This window comes from Haplochromis burtoni, unplaced genomic scaffold (genome assembly GCF_018398535.1).
Source record: "Haplochromis burtoni strain Fernald_Lab_line unplaced genomic scaffold, NCSU_Asbu1 Contig_136, whole genome shotgun sequence".
NCBI classification, from domain to species: Eukaryota; Metazoa; Chordata; class Actinopteri; order Cichliformes; family Cichlidae; genus Haplochromis; species Haplochromis burtoni.
The window spans coordinates 1286406-1309604 of NW_024582497.1; the positions used below are offsets into that span (position 1 = coordinate 1286406).

The 23199-nt window shown below is 42.4% G+C and overlaps 2 protein-coding genes across 3 annotated transcripts; both read right to left on the bottom strand.

The window, feature by feature from the left end:
* Window positions 1-1418: 1418 nt before the first annotated feature.
* On the bottom strand, window positions 1419-7265 carry LOC102312005 (leucine rich adaptor protein 1-like). Of its 2 annotated transcripts, XM_005930863.3 has the most exons (3): window positions 7000-7265; window positions 6616-6907; window positions 1419-3271 (listed from the first exon to the last, which is right to left on the bottom strand). In XM_005930863.3, exons 2-3 carry the CDS (start codon window positions 6820-6822, stop codon window positions 2882-2884), a joined length of 597 nt encoding a protein of 198 aa, XP_005930925.1. In that variant the 5' UTR covers window positions 6823-6907; window positions 7000-7265; the 3' UTR covers window positions 1419-2881. The 2 variants fall into 2 exon arrangements, with proteins under 2 accessions (XP_005930925.1, XP_005930924.1); XM_005930862.3 differs by lacking the exon at window positions 7000-7265 and having other exon boundaries at window positions 6616-6993.
* Window positions 7266-8535: 1270 nt separating this feature from the next.
* LOC102311696 (5,6-dihydroxyindole-2-carboxylic acid oxidase) lies at window positions 8536-13149 on the bottom strand. Its single transcript, XM_005930861.2, has 7 exons — window positions 12563-13149; window positions 12114-12436; window positions 10374-10578; window positions 10093-10260; window positions 9822-10001; window positions 9585-9731; window positions 8536-9497 (listed from the first exon to the last, which is right to left on the bottom strand). The coding sequence occupies exons 1-7, from the start codon at window positions 12915-12917 to the stop codon at window positions 9310-9312; spliced, it is 1566 nt and encodes a 521-aa protein (XP_005930923.1). The 5' UTR covers window positions 12918-13149; the 3' UTR covers window positions 8536-9309.
* Between the last annotated feature and the right edge of the window lie 10050 nt (window positions 13150-23199).

The window sequence follows — 23199 nt, forward strand, 5'->3', positions numbered from 1 at the left end:
GTATTGGTTTCCCTTCATCTTGTGGCACAGGTCCAACCCCAGTGTCTAATTTGCTAATGGATCTCCGTTGGAAGCTGCTGTCTCGACTGTACGGCGGTGGAATTATATGTGCACAAGTGAAGTAACGGAGGACTAACTGAGGGAATGAATAAATCATTGTTTTGTACTTTTCCCCCCCGAACACGGGCGAAATTGCAGCCGATTTTCCTCTTGTTTGTTTTCTGCAAAGCCTTGGTGTCATTCACCCCCAGAGTAGTGTGGCCGTCGCTGCTGATGGGAGAATCTGCAAACTTGACTGTAATAATGCACTGACTGCAGCATTCCTTGCTTAAATTTCTAAAGATGTCATTACATGTTGGCATCAAGAGGAAATGAAGTATGACGATGGGCTCAAGTTTAATCTTGATGAAGGTTTGAGTCTTGCATGCTGCGCTGAAAGACGGCAGCTGTCTTTATCTTAAAAGCTCCATCAACTGGTCGTCCCTTTCACGTAGCAAACGTACACTTGTTAAGACCACAGAAAATGGGCAAACGGCAGCTGCCATTCATGTGTAGTGTACCATGCAACACTCTGACTCAGACTCATTCAGCATAAACTGACAGAACCTGCTCGGTAGGTCCAATTCTTTCACGGCCACTAACTCTAGTCTCAACAGTTTCCCTGCAAGTAATGAGCTATCAGTTGTTGGATATGGATATATTTTTTGGGACATTACATTTGGGAAAGTTTAGAGAATAGTTTGTGTTTTTAATTGAATTGCTGACATGAAGGTCACGCTGTCATTTACGCGGATCTTTTGGTTTTAATGGAATCAGCCCGGTTCAGCTTTACAGGGGTCTTTAGCTACGCCGAAGCCTCTGGGTGGTAGAGATAAGTCAGCGTAAAACCAAATAAAGCTGCTCTGCACTTGGAGCGAGACAAAGTTAAAAGCATGCTTAATGTGCCTGGATGCAGTGATTATATCTGTCTGCACCTAATGTAACACTTAAAAGTGTCCTTTGTGTCCAATCTTGAGATTGCTGCCACCGTTTAGTAAACACCCTAAACAGCATTCGTCACAGCGCACATGGAGCTCTGTGGACAAAGGGAGCAAGGCAGCATTTCCAAGCGAGCGTAACAGCTACTGAAGTACAGTGGGCAAAGGCCACTCATTCATTTGCAGGCCGATGAGAGCAGGGTTCTCATCTTTCCCATGAAGACTTACCCTCTATAGCTCGTCTGGACCTGCAATTATCACATGAAAGATAAGGAGCCAGCGCGATGCATTGCAAATGAGAATAACATAACAGCCCGTCAATGATTCTGCATGGCTGGCATTTCAGCAATAGCTCTGTCTCGTCTTTGTTTGCCTTAGTTACTCTCAAGTGACGCAGTCCAGTCATTCCAGCCAGATGACAGATACTCGTGAGTTTCTGGCAGCATGATTTGTCATCTTTAATAGCGCTAGTTTATGCCAGCCAAAGAAAATGACTCCAAACACTCCTCCTTTGTTAACAGCTTGGATATTTTAAAGGTTACAAATAAACAGCTATTTGCCCAATTTAGAGTTTTTAACAATGTGAATTAACAAGGGTAATTTTCCACGGCACATTACACGGGGCACCGCGGAGTCTGACCTCATTATTAAGAGATTATTCTCAACTTCAATCAGCTAAAAAAGGCGAGCACTGTGAGGTTCACGTTCCATCTCATTTGGATCCCAAAATGAGGTTTGTTTCTAAAAACGGGACCTAAAGGTTCAGAATGCATCGTGCTTAGAAGGTTCTTTGCTTAAAGAAAAAACAAAACAACTTAGCACAATGAGCAAGAAAAATCACAATATATTATTTCATTTTCCACAACAGATCATCAGCAATCAAATAAAAACAAAACAACAACAAAAAACAGTTTTTGCTTTAAAAAGCAGGCGAATACAAACGTCAGATACGTCAACACAGGAGCTTTAAAGCTAAAAATAACACATGTATGTACAGCGGTGTATCGCTCTCGTTAAACCGTTCTTTAACAACAGTGAATTTAAAATCTGCCCACAGAGCAAAACACGTGTCCCACCATTTATAAACCTCCCATCTGCTGTTAAAGCAGGCCCTAAATTATCTATGAGACAATCAAACTGCTTTGGTTTTCAGTCAAGAATCTGAGCTTTAAGTGTGCAACGAATCTCTTGTGTTTTAGGCTACATGCTTTAACTACTACCGCTGAGCAGAGTTTGACTTGGGAACTCCTGTCAGTAAACAAAACAAAAACAATAAAAAGCAGAACTAAAAGTTTCACACATACAGCAGTGGAGCTCAGGATTTGGCATGGAAGCAAAGTGCACTTGCTGTGACACTTAGACTAATCACTTGAAACTGTTTTACCTCGAGAATCGCTCAGCATGAAATGTCCAATTTTCCAAATGGCTGCTAAATCCCAATCTAGTCTGGATCAGCTGATTGTGGTTGACCTGACGCAAACTCAGAGTCGGGTTTTCCACAGATAGTGAGGAAAATCGGCTGTTCAGTTGATGTTTCTACTTTTTCCACACCCACCTTTGAAAATACCTTTAGGCTAAAAAGTGTGACAGATACACCCAGTGAGGTATTGGATAGCTGAAAACAACTAGAACTTTGAATCATGATAAAACACCCTTTCAATTAACCTGCGTTTAAAGTGTTAAGACATGAATGTTAAGCGTGAACGCTTTGAAGAGGCGCGTCGTTTCGACAGAGTCAGGAAAGTAAAACGTAACATTAGTCATCAGGTAAGACTTGCTAACATCTCGCTACAATTTGAGGAAAAAAAATAGCATTTTGTTTTAAAAGTGAAGAATACTTTTGAAAACCATTCTTCACAAATTACAGTAGTCCCTCTGTAATTGCCACATTTAGCTTATCATTATTATCCAAAGCAGTAGTATTCATCCGACTCCACCCTGAGTTTCAAAGGCGATTTGGCAAAGGCGTCGCCGTCGATCACCGTTTTATCCACAAAACAATCAAGGTCCGTAGGCGAGGGTTCATCCGGGAGGTCCTCTGCTAGTGTGTCCAGGTAACTACCCACAGACAGACCATCCAGGCCGTCGCTGTTGCCATCGTTCAAACTATTGAAGCTTCCTCGCAGCGAGGCGCCGTCCTGGCTGTCCGACAGGCTGTATAAGCTGCCGGTCAGGCTGCCGTCATGGCTGGCGACGCTGCCTTTGTCATCTATCATCCAGCGGATGGACTCGATGCCCTCGTTGATGGACATAAGCTGCTGCATGAGCTTTACGTCAATGGCTCGCAGATTTGCCTGTATTGTGGAGAAAAATAAACATTCAAGTAAGGTCACTGCATTTCGCATTTCAGGAAATATGGTTAACAGATCAATATGTCTGTTCTCTAAATACATGGCTAATGTAAGCAGTGGGTAAGCTTAACTTAAAGGGGGGAAAGAAAAATTAACCTACACCTTGTAATAGTAGACCGTGTCACACATGCCTAGAGACTGGTTGACGATCTCCAGTTGGGTTGTGGGCAATTGCTCGAACTTGATGTCATTTGCAAGCTCAAATTAGTTGTAACAAGGTATAGAGGGCTGCATGAAAAACCATCCTGTGATTACTCTGGCCACTAGCAGATTGCAGTGGCCACTGTAGTTTGTATGAAAAACTTCAACTTGTCTACAAACACTTGCAAAACGTGCCGAGGGTATTCGGTAGCTGTTGGCATTTTCCATACCAACTACAGGCAATCTGCTCTTGACCGAAGCAATCACAAAAAGGTTTTTGATGTCGGACCCTCTTTAGTACCGATTTCACCCAGCAACTCTCAGCAACGACTTGACAACTGGTTGGGGAATACAGGAGGTCATCCAGGCCTCTGTAACTTACCTACTTTTATTTTACTAGTAACTGATTTAATCTTTTTTAAAGACATTGTTTGTCTTAGTTCAAGTACTTCTGTTACTAAAAGGAAGAAGTTCCCTTTTTAAATATGCCACTAGTGTTTAGAGCCTTTGTTTGAAACGCCATAAACAGTTACCAGCTGATCTGACCAAAGTCAGGTAAACGAGTTATCCATTTCTTGTCGTGACAACAAAACAAGACTATTTTTAAAGCGCGTGGTCATATCATCTTAGTGAGGATTCATAAATAACTACACATGATAAATGTCTGAGAAGTCTGTTTACATTTCATGTGCCCGACAGATCAGATTTTTAAATCAGCAGATATCGGCATTGGTCATAAAAATCTCAGTTGGGTTCTAGCAGTCTTGCTCTCTGCTCAGCTTGAGACAAAGAGTTGTGGGCTGACTTAAAATGACATTTGCAAAGTCTTATCATGCTTCACATACCAAATTCTTTTCTCCCCAGCCAGTATATTCTTCTTCTACTGTGTGACTTGTCTGTTGGTCCCACTATTTTCTCATCATCTCCAGAGCAAAGATGGTATTCCAGATTCAACTGTCTGACTGTTCTGAGCGCACTGCAGGGGAGCTTGTAGAGTATTTTATTTAGTTGTAATTGCCTAACAGTTATGCGTTCAAAAGAGCAAACACAGTAGTGAAAAGTGTACTTCTTAGCATTTATAATGACAGAACTGGAGCAAATGACCCAGCAATTACGTAACCTGTAACAGCCACGTGAGCAACACCAGCACCCTATTTAAATCTGTAGATAAACAGACAGGTATGAGTTATGCCAGATATAGACTTCTGAGGAAAATCGAAGTCGTAACTGGAAACTCCTTTTAACCTCATGTTGTAACCTTCCAGGTAACCTGAAGGGACCTGAGAAATGTAACTACATGTCCGGTCAACACAGATCACAATGAGTCCGACTGGTCAGGAAGATTATGGCGTAGATTTTGCGCTGAAGCGTAATTCAGGCATTGGACTACTTCTTGCCAGTAGCTGTGGCGTGACAATTTAAAGACAGAGTCAAAGTCCACTAACAGTGTAAGAAATAGAGCTCATAAGTAAAGTGGAAGCCAAGAAAACAACTAAAAACGAGCAGTGTCAGTATTGCTACTGTAAGCATCAAGGTTCAAGGATCATTCCTGGTCTCAGAAATAGTACTCTCCCCCACAGATAAATTAGTCAGAGAAAACACAATCTACTCCAGTCATTGTTGGGTCATGTGACACCGGAAAAACGACTTGTATGCATGTCAAATCACAGCCAAGAGACAGTTTTTATTCAGGACAATGGATAAACGATGCCTACTTTACACAGTATGGCCATTGACTAAACTTCCTGCCCTGACAAACCATGCTATTGAGGGTGGATGGAACTGCCTATGGAGTCATTCAAAAGGGATTCCCCCTGCGTCTACTTGGTGACAAACGCCCGGTCTGAATGAAAATTGGTAAACGGGCAGCTGCAACATCCTGCTACAGTGAAAACACTTGGAGGCAGATGAAGGCAGACAGGGTTGGTAGACTGTTCCAGACAGCTGCTTTGACACAACAGCCTTTCTTTAGAGTGGATTTGTAACCACCCTTCATTTGGCTCACATTGCTGCCGGTGTGTTTGTTTTGCAAGTATAACCACCTGCCTTATGCACAAACACACACACACAGAAGCTCAGCAGATGGAGTTACACCAGAATTATAGGCCAAGCAGCTATGTTGTGTTAATAGGATGGCACCACTGGGTCTCTATCACAAAATGAATATCAGAAACACAATTAGTGCAGCACAGTTTTTGTCTGCGCTGGATGCAAAACATGATTTGTGATACAAAACCCCAAACAGACCTGGTGGGACTGCCGTTTACAGTTAATTTGCTCCTTTGATTAGTTTGGGCTCGCAAATAATGCAATAGAAAAGCTAAATGCTACTTTCTTGGCACAAACTTGTGAGTGTGCATGCAGGAAGTGGTCTGATTGGATTAGTGGCTGAAATGAGAGACCAGTCACAGTTGGGATTACACTCAGTTCATTTAAAATAAATTCATTTAGTATTTTTTTTCCTTTTACAGGATGCTTGCATAACAAAATAACTGCCACCAAAAATGTGTCATTTAAGTCTAAAAAAAGCCAATTACAGATCTACTATTGTCCTTCCAGTAATCTTTAATAAACTAATCCTATCAGAGCGAGATCTGTGGCAGCGGGTCAGTCTGCTGGCTATGACACACCATCTGCTCGGGACTCCTAATACCAGTCTTGACCTTTTTAAAATGGCGCGTTGCTGCGACTCTGTCGGAGTTTGAGACTAGCAGGACATTCCAGGGACATTTGAGAACAATTTGAGTGATCGCAGATAAAACTATGCAAGCATGGGGAGATAATTACAGCTGCACAACTGCAGTGGACTGGATCATACGACAGGAGAGGGGGCGAGCGCCCTGAGGTGACGGGAGTTCACAAACAGTCCTCTGCCCGCAGCACAGTGTGAACGGCTGTCACCTGCCCCCGTGACAGTCGTTCACAGTTAATGGTTATACCTGAAGCTCAGGTAATGCTGTTGTGTCTAGGTAAGGTCCTTGAACGCAACAGAAGAAACAGGACCACCCTGGCAGTAAACAACGATGCCACCACATTTATCTGAAAGTAATTATTAAAATATTACTTACAACACCTGAAATTAAGCTTTAAAGAGAAGACTATTAAACTGTTTGCAAGCTACTATAGAGCTCAGACAATACACTCACCATCTCCTGTTTGAGAAACATCATTTTGCTTTCCAGTCTTTTTATGTCCGCAGAGTTAGCGCAACATTTGCAGTTCCCTGAATGCGGCGCTGCGGACTTGTCGTGTTTCCCTCCGGCGAGAGAGCGAAAGAGACTGTCCGGAACTTTTCGGCCCAACTTCGTCTCTATGTCTTTCAAGTCTCGCATGACGCTGTTGTCCTCCTCCATCGCGGGGTGTCACACACGCAGTCAGGACAGTTATCTGCGACCACGGAGGTTATATTCCCACAGCCTGGCGGGCTGTTCGCGCGAGCTTTAATCAGAGAGGAGTGGAGTCAAAGTATGCTAATAAAAGTTTTAAGGCGCGCGCTCATCGCAGCTTCTTCGCTGTGACGCTAAACTCACCGCTGCCACAGCAACAGACCTCTCATTTAAGCTCGTGAATGGACAGTTTGACGACAACGCGCTCTCCGCGGACCCTCCCATTGGGGGAGCTTCCTCTGAAACCAGACTCCCTACAGGTGAGACGAGAGAGCGAGAGAAATAAAAAAGCAGAGGTGTTTCCAGGATATTATTTTTCAAAAGCGGTGGCAAAAGCCCACAAAGAAAATAAGCATGACTGTTTAAAATTTTATTATGAATAACTTTTTGCAAGGTCTTTTAATTCTCTTTATTTTCTCACCTCGTGACCCCCCGACAAGCTGAGCTCGTGTTGTCAAGGGAAACTAGTCACAGTCAACTGGTGCTTTCAGAGTCCTGTAACTGTAATAAAAGACAGTTGCTAGAAGTGATAAATGAAGTTATAGCAGGGGCGTGTCCAGAGGGGTGAAGGGCATGGTTACTGCCCCCCCTGAAAATATAATGCCTCTTTTCGTTAGCGACTACTCAGCCTGAGTTTGCTCTGCTTGGTTTTGGTCATTTTCCATTACAATTGAGTACCACCTCAATGTGTATGGGGGTCGTTATAGCATTGTTTGTGTCATATGTATGCGACAGTGTAGGATGTTGAGGCGATGGTATACCTGCTGCTCGGTGTAAAGGTTTTTGTCAGACACAGGGACGACACACGCACACAACACCATGCCAGATTACTGTTAGGCTGCTCCCTTGTCACGAGGGGTCAATACAACAAGTAGGTCCATGTTGTACCCCTCGATTTGTCAGACTTCCTGACCCAACAACAAAGGAGACTTGGGTCTCTGTGGAGACTTTAAGCATTAAGTTTATTTTAATGCTAAAACCTTTGTAATATTAGGGCACTTATTAGGATTAGTGGCTCCATAGTACAGGGGTTTACACACTTGGCTAACAAGCAAAAGATCCCTGGTGTCACCCAAGGCCTCTGGGGCTCTTATCAAGAAGGCCATCTGGTGTAAAAACTAAACACCCTTTGTGAATAATGAAGCAGCTGAAGCTAACTTCTTCTAGTTTTTTCTTGAGTAAAGAGTTTAAATACGTCTCTGCATAGATTCTCAATCATCCAGGTCATGGTAGTGTAAGGAGCCTGGAAAGAAAGCGTCATGGTTTCATGACATTTCAAGACGTTTCACAAAAAAGTCTAAACATTTGTTTCACTGCTTTGCAAAAAACTCAATGCAAACAGTGTTTAACCTCGTGGGCAGTGCCGCTTATCGCGTAACACCATCTGCACGAGGGCGCAGGGCAGCAAATGAGCCTGAAATCCATGCCTACTGCTATCTATGCCAATTTTCTACACTGTATTTGTTCCACATCAAATTCTGTGATTTTCCCGTGGGCCTGCATTGTTCACACCCTTAAGTAGCATAAATGATTCCCAGATGCCAAACTATTTAATGTAAAGCCCCTAAGTTCAACAGAATTATTTATGTAAAAATACAAAAGTATAAATTACATTTTTCAACTATTGTATGAAAAACGTGTTTCAGCTAAAAAGACAGAAAATAAAGACTCTTGACACTCTTTTACATTTGATCTAAATCACCACTCTGCTTTATTTTCCTTCTACTTCTTCGTTTATTAGCAACATTTCAAGTCAGGTGAAACAGTAACTTAACACATCATAAAAAAGCATATCTATCTATTGAACGTTCAGTAGGTCCTGCAGAGTTCTAGAAATTAAACTACAGCACCCCCTTGTGGGTAATATGGCTTAATTGCATGGGCACTTTGATGAAATATACCTTTTCTGGTATTGTGCAACTGAACCAAGCGAACCTAAGAAGTCAGATAAACTCAGGGGATGATGTAGAGTATGCAGTTAGTAAAATGATAGTCATGTTCAGGAAGTATTACTTCCTTCATTACTTTAAATGGATGTAAAACGCTCACTGGCACATTCCTTTCAGGTGTGCCCCCTTTTTGTTAAGTGAATCAGCAAACACTGAACTTAGAAGTCAGCTGATCTTGATATGCAATTCCTGATTTAAGGCCTTTTTTTTAACAACTGATCAAATTCAGGGTCCTGGAGGGGTGACGCTGGGCAGAGACGGGGTGAAAGTCTATTTCAGGGCCTTTTCATTATAAAAAGTCTTCAGTAAGTAGGAAATGTAAAAGTCAATATTTACATCTGCACTATTTGTAAATATAGACGCACAAATGCAGCAACAAAAGAGATGATTTTATGTTCTAGTGAGAACAGATTCAGACTTTAACAAACCACACAAGCGTGTCACTGTGAGACAAAGAGGTGCTTTAAAGTGGGGCTTGTGTGTGTCTGTGTGTGTGAGAGAGAGTTTATACAACAGATTGGCTTTTCTCATCATCGTAGCGCTGGTACTGATCCCCGAGCAGAGGCTGGTGGCCCTCCTTCCTGTGAGACCGGGCACGCACAGCACACGTGGTGAGAGCGAAAACGACCGCGACGACCACAAGGGCAGCGACTATGGCCATGGTTATGATTTCGCTCAGGGTGAAATTTTCACCTGGAAAGGCAGGAGTAAACAATGATTACAGGTCATCTGAGCATTTCTCTGAAGGCGAGATTAAAGGCGTGCGGGTCAAATGTGTACCTGGCCATTCGGCTTGGTAAGAGTAACCGAGGTTTTCAGGGGCGGTCACAAACATCTCCGAGTTGGTCACCGGAGGCCAGAAGGGCACCATGTTGTAGCGCCTGTTGTGACCGATGGGAGCATTTTGTTCTGGGTACATAGCCGCATCTGTCGGGAAACACTTTAAATTAGCACAAAAGCTCACCGTGCCATTATGAAGGACAATACGTTTTTTAAAAACAGATGCTACTGAAAGACCTGGGCTGTGCCTCCTCAACCATTCATCAAATATTGCGTCGGTAAAGGTGTGGAGCAGGACGAAGATGGGGTCGTTCGGGGAGAGGTGAGTCTGTCCTCCTGTCCCGTTCAGGAACAAATGAGCCAGGTTGTGGAGGCTCCTCACTATAGGGTCGTAGTTCCCCTTGGGGGCGCTGTAGCCTGCCAAAATAGCACGAAAGGGCACGAAAAGCTGTGTATGTGAACGCAAAAGAGTTGTATGACAGACAGAAATATCTTTGTGCTTGCTCACCTTCAATGGTGTTCCTGAAGCTTTCAGAGGAGGTGGAGAAAAATGGCGGCGTGTCAAAAGTGTTGACCTGCAGGCAGTCTGCCACGTCCTGGGGCTCCGGGAGACGCTGGACCATAGGCCTGTTCACATTTCCTGCCGGGTTTCTTCTAATGGGAGAAGACTCAGTGCCTGGAGGGAGGGAGGGAAAGGAAAACAACCTGGATATTACCGTATTTTCAAAAAGAACTCCAAAACAAAAAACCCCCACAGATCACTGCAACATCACCAGTCTCCAGCCTCACTGTTGCAGATGGTTCCCAGCGTGTCGTAGTCCTCCACGCTCTCACAGACGACTCTCCACTGGGAGAAGATGGAGTTAGAACTCAGAGAGTTCATGTCAAAATTGCTCCTGGCTCCCATCAGGTCATCTGTGCAGATGTCACATGTGTTTCCCCCGATAGCAAAGTTCCAGTAGGGCAGGGCGAAGGAGGGGTTTTGCAGCATGTCCTGGGTATTGAGTATGAATAAAATCAAAGCATGGCTGGGTTAGAGTGTGTCGCCATGGATAAGGATGTATTTGACTGTGATGCAAACCAAATGCATTCAGTCTGAAGAGTCGGTATTGCAATCTTTCTGATCTAATTTAAAGTTTAGTTTATTTTTAATAAATTGTGCTAAAAAAGAAAGCTCTAGTGGAAGTCTTTTTAATCCCTTTAGTTATGTAGAACGTCTATATGAAGACAGAAGTTGGGGGGATGTATACGGCGCTATAAAGTCACGATGGATTCAGAAATGATGAAACTTTGTGAAAGGAAGTTGCAGTGCAGCGCTCTTGCTCTGCTTCCGACTTATTTCATGACTTTCCAATGCAAAACCTCGTAGTTTAAGATAAGGCGTAAAGGTAAAGAAAATGTTTCAATAGAGGATTTATAGGGGCAAAATATTCATGAATCTCAAAGGAACATAGTCTGTCTGCTTGGCTGTGAATTATTCCCTCCTTCAATTCTTCTTCTCCGGTGGTTTATCAAAGGAAAGCTTACCAAATCCCACTTTTAAAGTCTATGCTTGCTGATATGAAACCAGTCGGGTAAAAGAGTGAGTTGAAGATAGAAACCCCCCCCACCACACTAATAAAATCCAGGCATTCTTACCTATATGATTTAAATGCAGCAGGACAAGAAGCAGAGACAGTTCATTCTAATTCTTACTGGAGAAAAAAAGAGCTTCCACCAGTGTGTGAATGTGAGAGTGAATGAATAGTAGAATTGTAAAGCGCTTTGAGGGCCCCGAAAAGCGCTATATAAATGCAATCCATTATTATTATTATTATTATTATTTCCCTCAAACTTCACCAGTGTGACAGATTTGAGGATGAAAACAGAACAACAAAAAACAAGGCACTAATTAGGGATCCCAATTTAAACCAGAAACTTGCTCAGGATAAGGAAGGAGCTTCTCTGCAGGAGTCCAACACTGACAGGGTTCAAACCCACACAGCACACACAGCAGCCTCATTCTCTGCCCTTAATTGTGACCGGACTGATGGATGCAACACCGCCTCTGGAGCGGATTATTAACATTCTCCACGTGTCACTTTCGTGATCGTTAAAGTCTAATAACGCCTCTTCAACAAAGCTCCTTTCAGTGCTGTTTTCTCCAAATGGATGGTGTGCAGACCGAATCCAATCTCTAATTTGAAGTGGTTAAAGTCACATTTTGCGCGCTGCTCGCTTATTAAGGTGTGACATTGCTTCGTCAATTATGATTTCTTCGCCATTACAGTTTGCGGGGAAGCGCATTAGACAAAACAAAACAAGCGGGCAGGGGAGGGTGGGGTGGTGGGAGGCAAGAAGGACATTTGTCGGTGTTGAACTGGTAAATTAAAGATGTCGATAAACAATTAAGTGATGATTAGCGACTCTCAGGCAACAAAATCAGTTAGTTTTTTTTTTCTTTTTCAAATTTGAGTTAAAAAGACCCTAATGACATCCGCAACACTACAGTGTACGCTGTTATAGATCTAATTATCTGCACTATCTCACCTGCATGTCTCGCTCCAGCTGGAGCAGGTGGTACCTGTGCCAGGTCAGGAAACCGGGGCCCTCGTGCGAAAAATCCACGCCCCCAAAACTGGCCTGCCCCGCGCCCAGGAAGGTCTTGCTGACGGAGTAATAGTGGGACCAAACGAAGTAATTGTAGATGGAGACGTTTTCAAACTGCGTGGTGTTCCCGTCAGGGCCAAAGATGCCCGGATAGTGCCGCGTTGCGATCACCAGATCGGGGTGCACCGTGCGCTTGGCCTGGTCCAATGCGTTCACGAACGCGCGCTTTTCCTCCGCGCTGAGCTGCATCACGTTTCTTCTCACTGGAGGATTATAGCATTGGAGGAAAAAAAACATATTAGCTCAACCGGTCGCGCTAATTGGAAATCAGTTTTTAATACCCAAGATGCGCGTAATTGGTACATTTTTGGCAGCTTTTTTGCACTTACCAACAGGAACTCTTTGGTCACAGTTGGGCCCGGTCAATCCGTGTTTACAGCGGCCGCAGTTATGACCACTGAAGTTTCCGTTACACTGACAGGTACGGCTGAAAAAACGGCTGGGCCATCGTTCCCGATCATCCCGTCCGTCGTGCGGGTACTGAGGCCCATGCGGCTGTGTGTCCACCGCCACCGACACACACTGTCCACGCCCGGTGCTGGAGCCACACGGGTCATTAGGCAGTCCAGAAGGCGACGGGCAGCACTGTCCACTCCTGAGACCCTCTGGAGTCACACACTCTCTGGGGAACTGAGCGCTCACAACCACCGCGCCCACAATCACCAAAAAGCAGAACTGCCACATTATCCAAAAAAGAAAAGTCGCTGCCAAAGTTTTACGCACGGCTGGTTTCGAGTCTGTTTTTGCTGACTGACTTCGAGTACAAACCTGAACTAATTATTTTCCCCCAAAATACACTTGCATCACTTCACATCAGAAGTTATTTCTTCTCTGCCAAATGAGTGGGCGTAAACCTCCACCTTCCATGCACCCACGCAAGACTCCACTTCTGTTTCCCCCCCAAAACCACTGAACCGACGACCTTAAATACCGGATTAGCGCATGACTACCGGATTTACTGACTCCCGCGTGATCCCATCACATAACATCATATTTCCTAGGGATGGAGAAGGTAGTGTGATCCGGTCATGCACACTTTTATTCCTCTAAAAAAAGTCCCTGGATGTCTACAGTCGACCGAATAAACACAGCATTAAATGTAAGAAAGTCCAATTATTAACCGACTCTAAGAAACACAAATTATGATAAATGACTACTTCCACACACACAGTGTAACGTCTCAGTGCGCTTTTATGAGCACTGTATGAAAATTAATTAGCTATGAAGTAATAGTTCCCCCCTCACAAATCCTTTAGCAAAGGAATAGATGTTTGGAGAGTTAAAATAATAATAAAAAAAAATTTCAGCATGTTGAAGAAATTCAGCCTAGTGTGTGTGACACAGGAATTTAATCTTGCCTCAGAGGTTTGCTAAAGTGATCATATTTCAGGTCATTTGACTTCTCAGGAAGGCCCCTCCACCCTCCCTCTCCACCTCCTTCTTTCCCCAAACCCGAGCCTGATTTTACTGTCCAGAGCATGTGAGACTTGAAAGCACGAACAGCATTTATCCCACAAGAAAAAGTCTTTGAGAAATGTAAAAATGTCTCTGTGTTTTAAATCAGAATAAATAACAATGCAACAGGTTCCTATTTCCATGCACGTCATGCATGGAAATTTAAAATCTGAATTCAAAACAGATCAATAAATACTTTGCTGGTTTAATCAGCCTTTTAAATGCTCCGCATGATAGATTGTTATAACTTGCCTACAAGGAAATTTGTCGTCCCAGTCAGAGCTTACACAGAAACACACAGTGTTTGTTGAGGGCTCGTACTGCACGCACAAACCTAAGGCACACTCTTGTCCATCTGAAAGTTCCTTATCTCCAGCCCCTCTGGCAGTAATGTGACGTGGGGAATGAGGTGATCAGTGTCATGAGAACTAGCTGTGTGATGTCAGACCGGAGGGATTGCATGTAGGAAGGCTTTTGAGGTAATAATGGTGGCAAGTCTGGTTGTTGGAGATAAAGAAGGTATAATGATGTTTCATGCAGGGAGGGGAAACGCAAGATGTGGCCTGGGGAGGTCACACCACACAATAATGTCATCTGGGTGCCTCACACAACCAGTGCTGAAGCTGGTTCTGCTGGCTGAAGTGCTGTAGTTCCCATGCAAACACACAGTACTTATCGGCGATTAATAAAGGGCAAGCTCAGATTTTTTGTTAGCCAACTGCGTTATGTAGACAAGGTCATTATATTTCGAATATATCCAAAATCTTTGCAAAAGTCTCGAAAAAATCCTCAGGACTACAAAAACTTTATAGTGCAAGATGTAAATGGTAAAGAGGTAAACAGTTTCTCGGCATGTCTGTTATAAAAGACCATAAAAAGTAAGAATATATGAATTTTACAATCCCAGAGAAGCAGAAGGTGGGACATCATGTTGTCTCATCAGGAGTAAATTCAGGCACAGCAGGAGGGAAAGCTGTATACCTGTCACACATAAGGACCTTCTGTTTCCAACTAACTTTAAGGAATTATTTAATATTCTTCAACACGGAGTACAACACACTCCTAAAGATGGCTGTAATTTAAAAACATAGATACGACATGTTTGCTAGCAAGCCTCCCAAATGTTTAACAGCTTGGACGTGTGACCATACGATGAATCTTTCAACCACCAAAGACACCAGAGAGAGAGAAAAACATGTTTTCCTGCAGCTCTAAGTTAAATTCACTTCTAACGAATGGGTTACAGCTCACTTCACAACGAAGACTGGATGTAAGCCTTCACAACAAACCATTCACATGACACCTTGGCTTCTTTTCTTCATTTGTTTATGATAAATGTGAATCTTTTTATTTTAACTGCATTTTTCTTTTATGTTGATACTGTTGATTGACAGTGAACAACTGTGGTTAAGCTAAGTGACAAAAGAAGCAAAGATGTCTGCTTGTGCTTGCTAAATAAATTCTGGCAGGACCGATCAGGCGAACAGCAGCGTGTTTCCTCTGCTCATTATTTCTCCTGTTTTACAGAACGCTAATCTGCCCACCGTTACGCTTGATGCCATGATAATCCAAACAGTGCTGAGAGTCTGAATTTGAATTAAATCTCCAGGACTTATTTTCCTGTTATGTCAGTTCAAAAGTCACATTTTTGAGAATAGCCACTGAATGATAAACAGATTCGCTATTGGTCCGATGTGACTTTTGTGGATTTATCTTCAAAGGCTCACATATAAAGAGACCATAAGTCTTTGTGCAGCTTTGAATTCCTTTGTGTAACCACAGCAAGCAACCTTCAGAAAAATGCTGACCCACATACAAGAAGTATCCAGACTTCTTCTGTTTGCTCAGTTTCCAAAACTTTAAATGACTTTCTTCTTTTAAATACGATTCTGATCTCACCACATTATTTATCAGCTGCATTTGAGGTGAAGGTTACTGTTAATTGTCATTCATTAATCATGTACAACTCTTGTTTTACGTGTAGTTACGGCATTTATTATGTTTAATTTGTGCCTTTGCTTGTGTTAGTTCTAATAAAAGTTTTATACGTATAAAGATATTACATATAAGATAACTCAGTCCTTGTGTTAGATGGAATGTTACCTAATTGTCAGTTAAAATCTCTTTCAAAGTTACTAGTAACTATCTATAATTATTTTGCTAACTCTCACCATCAGACTGTGTTATTGCGTAGTGGTCTAACTGGTTATGCTTACTAACTCTGATTCTCTGATTCTCTCCACATAATTTTTTATCTTTGTTGGCCGTAATTAATGCATTTAGCTAATTTTCTTGATTCACTGTGATGTTTGTATCCAGGGTCATGCCTCCACAAACAAAGAGTAACACCCCAAATTAATTATCTGGATAAAGTTATTTTGTTATGATGATTCTTAAATCCTTTAAACATGCAGCCTCGCTGAGATCGGGACCTTGGCTCTTTTTTTCCTGCTGTATTTTGATAGATACAGTGAAGAAAGGACAGAAAAGCAGGGGCAGAGAGAGAGAGAGAGAGAGGAGAAGGCATGACGCACAGGGCTGCAGGTCAGACTCAAACTTGGGCCGGCTGCTCTCAGCCGTATGTCACGTGGTCGCCCGCTCAACACACTGAGCGCCCATTCATCCAGTTTTTCTAAGCCCAGCGTGAGTAAAATGTATAGCTGGTGTTAGAAAGTACTGTGACCTGACACTGTAAATACTCTATTTAAATGTAATAAGAGATTACAGGTGACCAGAAAGTCTTTGAAGTAGAGCCTTATAAATAAACACCAGACACTCTGGCTGTCTTCTTTTTGTTAAAGAAGGCCACCCTACCTTTTACATAAGAGAAAAGCATCACTGCCGATGCACACTGTTGATATATGCTCTAAAGCCCTCCTCCCGGTGGGACATGCCCGGAACACCAACCCCAGGAGGCGCCCAGGAGGCATCCTTGTCAGATGCCCGAACCACCTCAGCTGGCTCCTTTCGATGTGGAGGAGCAGCTGCTCTACTCTGAGCCCCTCCCGGATGGCCGAACTTCTCACCCTATCTCTAAGGGAGAGGCCAGCCACCCTTCGGAGGAAGCTCATTTCCGCCGCTTGTATCCGCGATCTCGTTCTTTCGGTCACTACCCACAGCTCGTGGCCATAGGTGAGGGTAGGGACGTAGATCGACTGGTAAATTGAGAGCTTCGCTTTTACACTCAGCTCCCTCTTCACCACGACGGACCGGTGCAGCGTCCGCATCACTGCAGCCGTCGCACCAATCCGTCTGTCGATCTCCGGTTACCTCCAGGGCCGGAGATACAGTAATGTTAGATTCAATAGAAAACACACGATATGTGCAAATACCCAAAATCATCAGTCTTTGTGAGAGGTGTTTCTTATGAGTCTTATACTGTGTGAGTTCATAGTTTTCAATTGTTTCCACGACTATAAAAAGTTTAATATGCAGAAGAAGCAAAAAAACAAAACAAAAAAACAACAACAACTTCCCTCTGCTTTTAATGTGTCATTTCCCCCCAGTTTAGCTGTTCTATGAATTATTTCTACAACATTCAATTGAAATCTCCCCTCAACTGCCCCTCGAGCACGTGGATGTTGATTTGCTTCATTGTTCCTCAGGTGAAGGAGCTGAGGTGGAAACAAAAAGAAAAGCACTGATTACTCCAAATAAGCTGATGATACCAGTGAAAAATCTTGATTATTTTGGTGTGCTGCTATCATAACCTCAAGGCAGTTTTGCAATTAGAGAAAAAAAAGTCTGTTTTTGCTTACAGACTCTGCAGCCATAACCCTAAGGACTTAAAATCTAGGGCAGGATCAGCAAGGCAGATGCTTTCAAAAACATCTTACAGTCTGCCCTTAATTCACAGCAAGCCTTACCCTGGATTTCAGAGGGCACTTGATAGCTTTTAATTGTTAGATATTATCTAACAACATCGAGGACATGTATATTAGCTATCCTCCAGGGGGATCAACATCCTCTAATTAGCAACCAGATGCTTTGCAAATTCACACATCAAATGCTCGTCATAGGGAGATCTTTCAGGAGAGGAAGAAAAACAAGTTCATGTCAAGGGTCTGGCTTTAAATAACAACATCTGCTTTCTGTTGAATGGCAAGTAAAGAGTAAAGCAGCAGAAAATGAGTGTTCCTCAAAAACAACACTTGCAGTTAAATGCATGGAATAGTTGTGCAGTAAGTACAAAATTTAGGCAGCTTTTCTTTAAATATCCAACTGAAGCTACGATATGCATCATATTGGGGTGGATCCACTTTGCTCTCAGAACTGCTTTAATCTGTCATGGCGCAGATTCAACAAGTGCTGGAAACATTCCTTGAGAGTTTGGTTCACATTGACGCAATAACATCATTCATCCATAATGTGAATCTCCTATCCCAAAGGTGCTCTATTGGACTGAGATCTGGTGACTGGAGGTCATTTGAGTGCAGAGAGCTCATTGTCATGTTCAAGAAACCGGTGTGAACTTTATGACGTGGTGCATTGTCCTGCTGGAAGCAGCCATAAGAAGATGGGTACACTGTGCTCATACGGGATGGACGTGATCAGCAGCAACACTCTGATAGGTTGTGGTGTTTAAACAATTCTCAGTAAGTACAAAGCAGGATCAAAGTGTGCCACAAAAATACCCCCCACATCTCCACCAGCAACCGGAACCCATGAAGTCAGCATGGGTCCATGGTTGTTTATGTCCAATTGTGTCGCATCAGAAACCATCAGACGAGGAAACATCTTTCTGATCTTTTACTGTACAAGTTTTGTGAAACCCAGGAAACTGTAGTGGCATCCGGTGCGGTTGTCTCCCGCTGCAGGTCATCTGCTTTAATGTTCGACGTGTTGCACGCTCAAGAGGGTCTTCTGCAGATTTTGGTGGTGATTCGACTTACTGTTGCCTTCCTATCAGCTCAAAGCACTGGTCTTTCTTTCACCTCTGGTATCAACCAGGCATTTTCACCCAGAGATCTGCTGCTCACTGGATATTTTCTCTTTTTCAGCCCGTTCTTTAAATCCTCGAGATGGTCACGTGGGAAAATCCCCGTAGATCAGCAGCTTCTGAAACACTCAGAGCAACCATGGCACATTCAAAGTTACTTAAATCAGCTTTCTTTCTTATTCTGATCTCTGGTTTTTAGCTTTAGCAGGTTGTGTTGACCGTGTCTACATGTCTGAATGTATTGAGTAGCTGCCATGCGATTGGCTTAATTGCATATATGTGTTAACGAACAGAGGAACAGGTGTGCTAATGAGTGTATTCCTACTTGAGTGTGTTAGCATTTCCAGCTCTCTATGATCTCAGTCAAAGCATGGTCATCTCAGGCACACAGCTATGGCAGAAGCCCCGCCTATGGTTCAAAAAGAGTTTGGAGAGGGGCAACCAATCAGGAGAAACTTAGCTTAAAGGGAAATTAGCCCTAACTGAAACAGCTTGTTTCAGACAGGACCTGCACCAAGACCCATCATAACACAAACAAGGATTATTTTGAACTTTATTCCCAGAATAAACAAAGGTGTTTAGAGTAAAAAAAAAGATAAAATCATACATTATTTAGATACAAATAAAACATTTGTAAGAAAATAAGGTATATTTAAAAAAGAACCAAACCAACCAACCAAACCTTTGAGAGGGCGTGACTCTTGAGCTGGAAAATAACAGGGTTATTTATAAAAAGTGGCTAAAACTAGCTTCACCTTCACCAGGTGTTGCACTAAAAACATGCTCAGCTCACAATACAAGAGTAAGGTAGTAAATGCCGCAGTTTTGCTTGCAACAGAGTACTTCATGTTGTTAGCACTCCTTCCTCCCCGCTGATAAAAAGTCTCATTTCATTGTCAAAGATCTAACTGAGTAATGTTTTGATGTAGTTTGCTTTAAAGCTAATATGTTTCAGTCTGGGGCAAGTTGTCACTACCACTTTGTTCTTGCTAAGACAGAAGGGTACTGATGCTGTCAGTATTAATAATTTGCATGCCAAGTCATTCATCACTTAAATGTTCTCCTCGGGCTTATAAAACAATGTCACAACAAAGCCACAGCTTTGAAAGAGGAGAAGCATCTTTTTCTTTCTTTCCCCAACGTGACTCCTTACACCGTAAGGCAAAGACTCTTAACTGAGTCACATGAGTTTCACGTTGGTTATCATGATTCCAGCTGGCTTGTATTGTTTCATAATTGGGGCGTGACGGGGAGGATTTTACAAAGCTAGCGCTAAGCTCATTCTCATGTTGTAACTTTTGAAAGTAGAGCCACATTCCTCATGCATCTGCTGTTCCTATGTGCCCTTGAGGACTATAAGGAGGCCTGTTAGTGTTGCAAAGTTGTTTGGACCATTTAAACATTATTTCTTTCCCCGAGTTCTCATCTTCTACTTTTTTTTAAAGTCAAGATGAATACTGTAATAGACATGATTATGAATTATTCTGACCTTAGAGTGTTATATCTGCCCTAAATGAATGTTCTATGATTTATCGTCATGGGTGTTTAATAATTCAAAGTTCTATTGACCTGAAAATGCACTGCAGTGTTTTAAGGTCATATTCCAGGACAGAAGCCACCAGCTTACTGTCTGTCAAAGACATCAGTTTAGCCTTAATTAAACTGCCAAATAGGCAAAATTAATTACTTTTTAACGGATGTACAATAATGTGCAAAAGTCTTGATCCACCCTTCATTTCTTTATATTTTTCTTTGAAGGAAACAAACTTTCTTGTCATTTTTAAAGTGATCTTTCAGAGGCAGTTGGCTGCCTTTCACTCATTTTCAGTCCAGTCTTTGTACCTGATCATTTTCAGATGAATGTTTTTTGTTTGTTAAGCCACTTTAACACTGACCTATGAATCATTCAATCATAAAAAAAGGCACCTAACTCAAGAGATAAGCCGCTGTGGTGTCTACACCTAACTGACACTATGTTAGTAGCAGCCTGTTGCAAAAACATAATTTGTTCCAATTTTTTTAGTCGACTCTATGAAAAATTCTAAAGATAGCAAAGTCTGACAGGCATAAATTAGTATTTTTTAAATCAACGGTGCTCTATGAATAAAATTAGATTGATTTCCCAAAGAGTTATAAACTGAAAACTTGCCATATTCCTCTATGTTGTGCAGCGTGTCCTTAAAAAAATTTGAGGAAACTGGTAGAGGACAAAAAAACAAATAAATCATGTCCCGGTTTCATTTTTCAACATGACAAAGATCCCCAAAACACTAAATGATAAATGACTGGTACTTACACATTATTGCAATATATTGACTCAACATTGAAAAAGATAAATCAGGGGTATGACAAGATTTTCCAAAGGCTGACATTGATATCACATCACTAAGATGCCCATAAAATAACACTTTTGGCTGATCCTTGCTATCAATCAAACAGGCTGATTCGCTATGTGAGCCACATGTAAATATCCAACAGAGCCTCGTGGCACTTTGGGAAACAGCCTTTAAATTTTTATTTCTTTATTTTTTCACGGATCATTAACCTCAGTCTTTTTTAATGATTGTATTTATTATCGTTACATTACATGTTTTGTTTTCTCTTGCTGTTTAGTGTATCTTCCATCTCACTCTTGGTTTGATTTAGGCAACAAAACCACTTAGGAAAAGACAAACACACTCAGCTGCGCTCTCCTCTGGGATCACTTTTGAAGTCTTGCTGTGGACTTTGTTTTACTGTTGTTTGGTTAAAACTCCTGGGTTTGGTTTAAAAAAAATAAAGAATGTGCAAACGACACGGCACTTTTAAAATCAAAAGTCGGTCATGCTTAATGTCTTGAGAAAAAAAGAAAAAGAAAGAAAAATTCACATAAAAGAAATTTCATGACTTTTTCATGAACTGCGGCCAGGCTCTGTTAGTCCTGTGACCACCGCTCACGCTCGCACTGCCTCGCTGCCATTCTTCGTGTGCTCACAGCTCTGCCTGTGTGTGTGAGTAAACCTTGGGCAGGATGGAGGATCATGTGAGAAGATGTGACTTGGGCTTAATGATAATCCCCGCCTTTGGTAAAAATGGCGCAGTGGGAGTCATTAGGAGGGAGCTATACAGCAGCGGTTCATATGACTGTCAGCCTCTCTGTCTATCTCCTCCTCCCCGCTCCTCTTCTCTAAGACAACGCCTGCAACTGCTTGTCATTCCTCTTCACTTTTTCATCACAGGTTGCCTTCATGCCATTTATTTGATCCCAGCCCCGAGTCCTCGTGTTCATTTCCTCCTCTGTATTTTGCACCTTTACGAATGAGTCCCATGTGAACACCCCGTTACAGCTTGAGGCATCTATGCAATAACAGCTGTAGAGTCTATAGAGCCGAGCTAGTTACTTTGTGAGGCTGCACTTGGACTACATCGGTACACAAGCACAATAAAATGCCAACGATAAGTTTGCCAGGCTCTGAAATCTGGTAATCAGCACTAAACAGAACAGCAGAGCTCTAGGCTATGAAGCCAAAGGGAGGTTTTTATGTATGGATGGCACAAGACGAAAAGCCTGAGGATAACCAAGCTCACCCGGATAACTCAATGTTTAATGGCAGTCATCCAGTACTCCTCATGGGATTTAACATTAATTTAACTTTAACTTAACCTCAGTGCGGCGATAGCTTCTGAAAACCATTACAGTGTCTGCATAAAACTGTTGTGGCAAATAATCTAGTGGCGGTTATCTTAAATTTTTAACTGCTGACCTTTGACTAAATCAACCATATTGATTCTCTTCTCTTTTAAAAAGTAGCAGATTAGGATCAAATAAGAAGTTTGAGCAATTTACATTGTCAATAATTGAGCGGTGAGGAAAAAAACCCATATGTAATTGTTACAGAGTGCATATAGGAGACAAAAGTAGGAGTTTCTGATAGGTTGGGCTAATGATGATATTATATGTCACGTTCCAAATGATCTACATGCAATCAGTCGATTATTAACAGCGTGCGAGCATTTTCTCAGGCTGAAAATCCGCTTCACTACTTATTTGAGGTGGGAGTGAATGAAGGTTTATACTGTGGGACTGTCTGGGTACGGAAGGAGGCAACCTCATGACCAAAGCCCCGGGGATGCATGTGTGGAGGGGCGTGTGTTTGAGAAAGGAAGGGGGGGTGGTGTGAGTTCTTCCGTCCTTGCATGTTTGCATTTCATATCAGCTGCTGAAACTGCAGAACTACCCAGTGGGGCTCAGATCCTTGAGTAATGTGTGTTGTTTCCCCCCACTGCCCGGTATCTCAAAAGAATTACCAAAACGAATGCAAAGAACGACATTGTGTGATATATACAGGCACTACAGCTGTTACCTCATACCTGACAACATTTCCCATATCCTTAGATTTTCAGTGGTCATGACTGATATATCTGTGCTGCGGAGAAATCAATTTGGATCCTTGAATAGGTGGGAAAGGGAAAAAAACAGGAGAAAACTCTATTGAGCTTCACACCATATCTGGCACAGGAATACAAATAAGCTGGGGAATAAGGGAGTGCATTCCTATTACAAAACGCCTATGCGCCGGGAAAGACAACAGA

Excerpts from the sequence above, each read along its gene's own strand:
- LOC102312005 (XM_005930863.3), bottom strand. The coding sequence starts at position 6,822 with ATGGAGGAGGACAACAGCGTCATGCGAGACTTGAAAGACATAGAGACG. Across the intron at positions 3,272-6,615 it reads TGTTTCTCAAACAGGAGATG|GCAAATCTGCGAGCCATTGA; the intron begins GTGAGTGTATTG and ends TCCACAATACAG.
- LOC102311696 (XM_005930861.2), bottom strand. The coding sequence starts at position 12,917 with ATGTGGCAGTTCTGCTTTTTGGTGATTGTGGGCGCGGTGGTTGTGAGC. Across the intron at positions 10,261-10,373 it reads GCTGGGAACCATCTGCAACA|GCACTGAGTCTTCTCCCATT; the intron begins GTGAGGCTGGAG and ends CCCTCCCTCCAG. Across the intron at positions 9,732-9,821 it reads GTTGAGGAGGCACAGCCCAG|ATGCGGCTATGTACCCAGAA; the intron begins GTCTTTCAGTAG and ends GTTTCCCGACAG.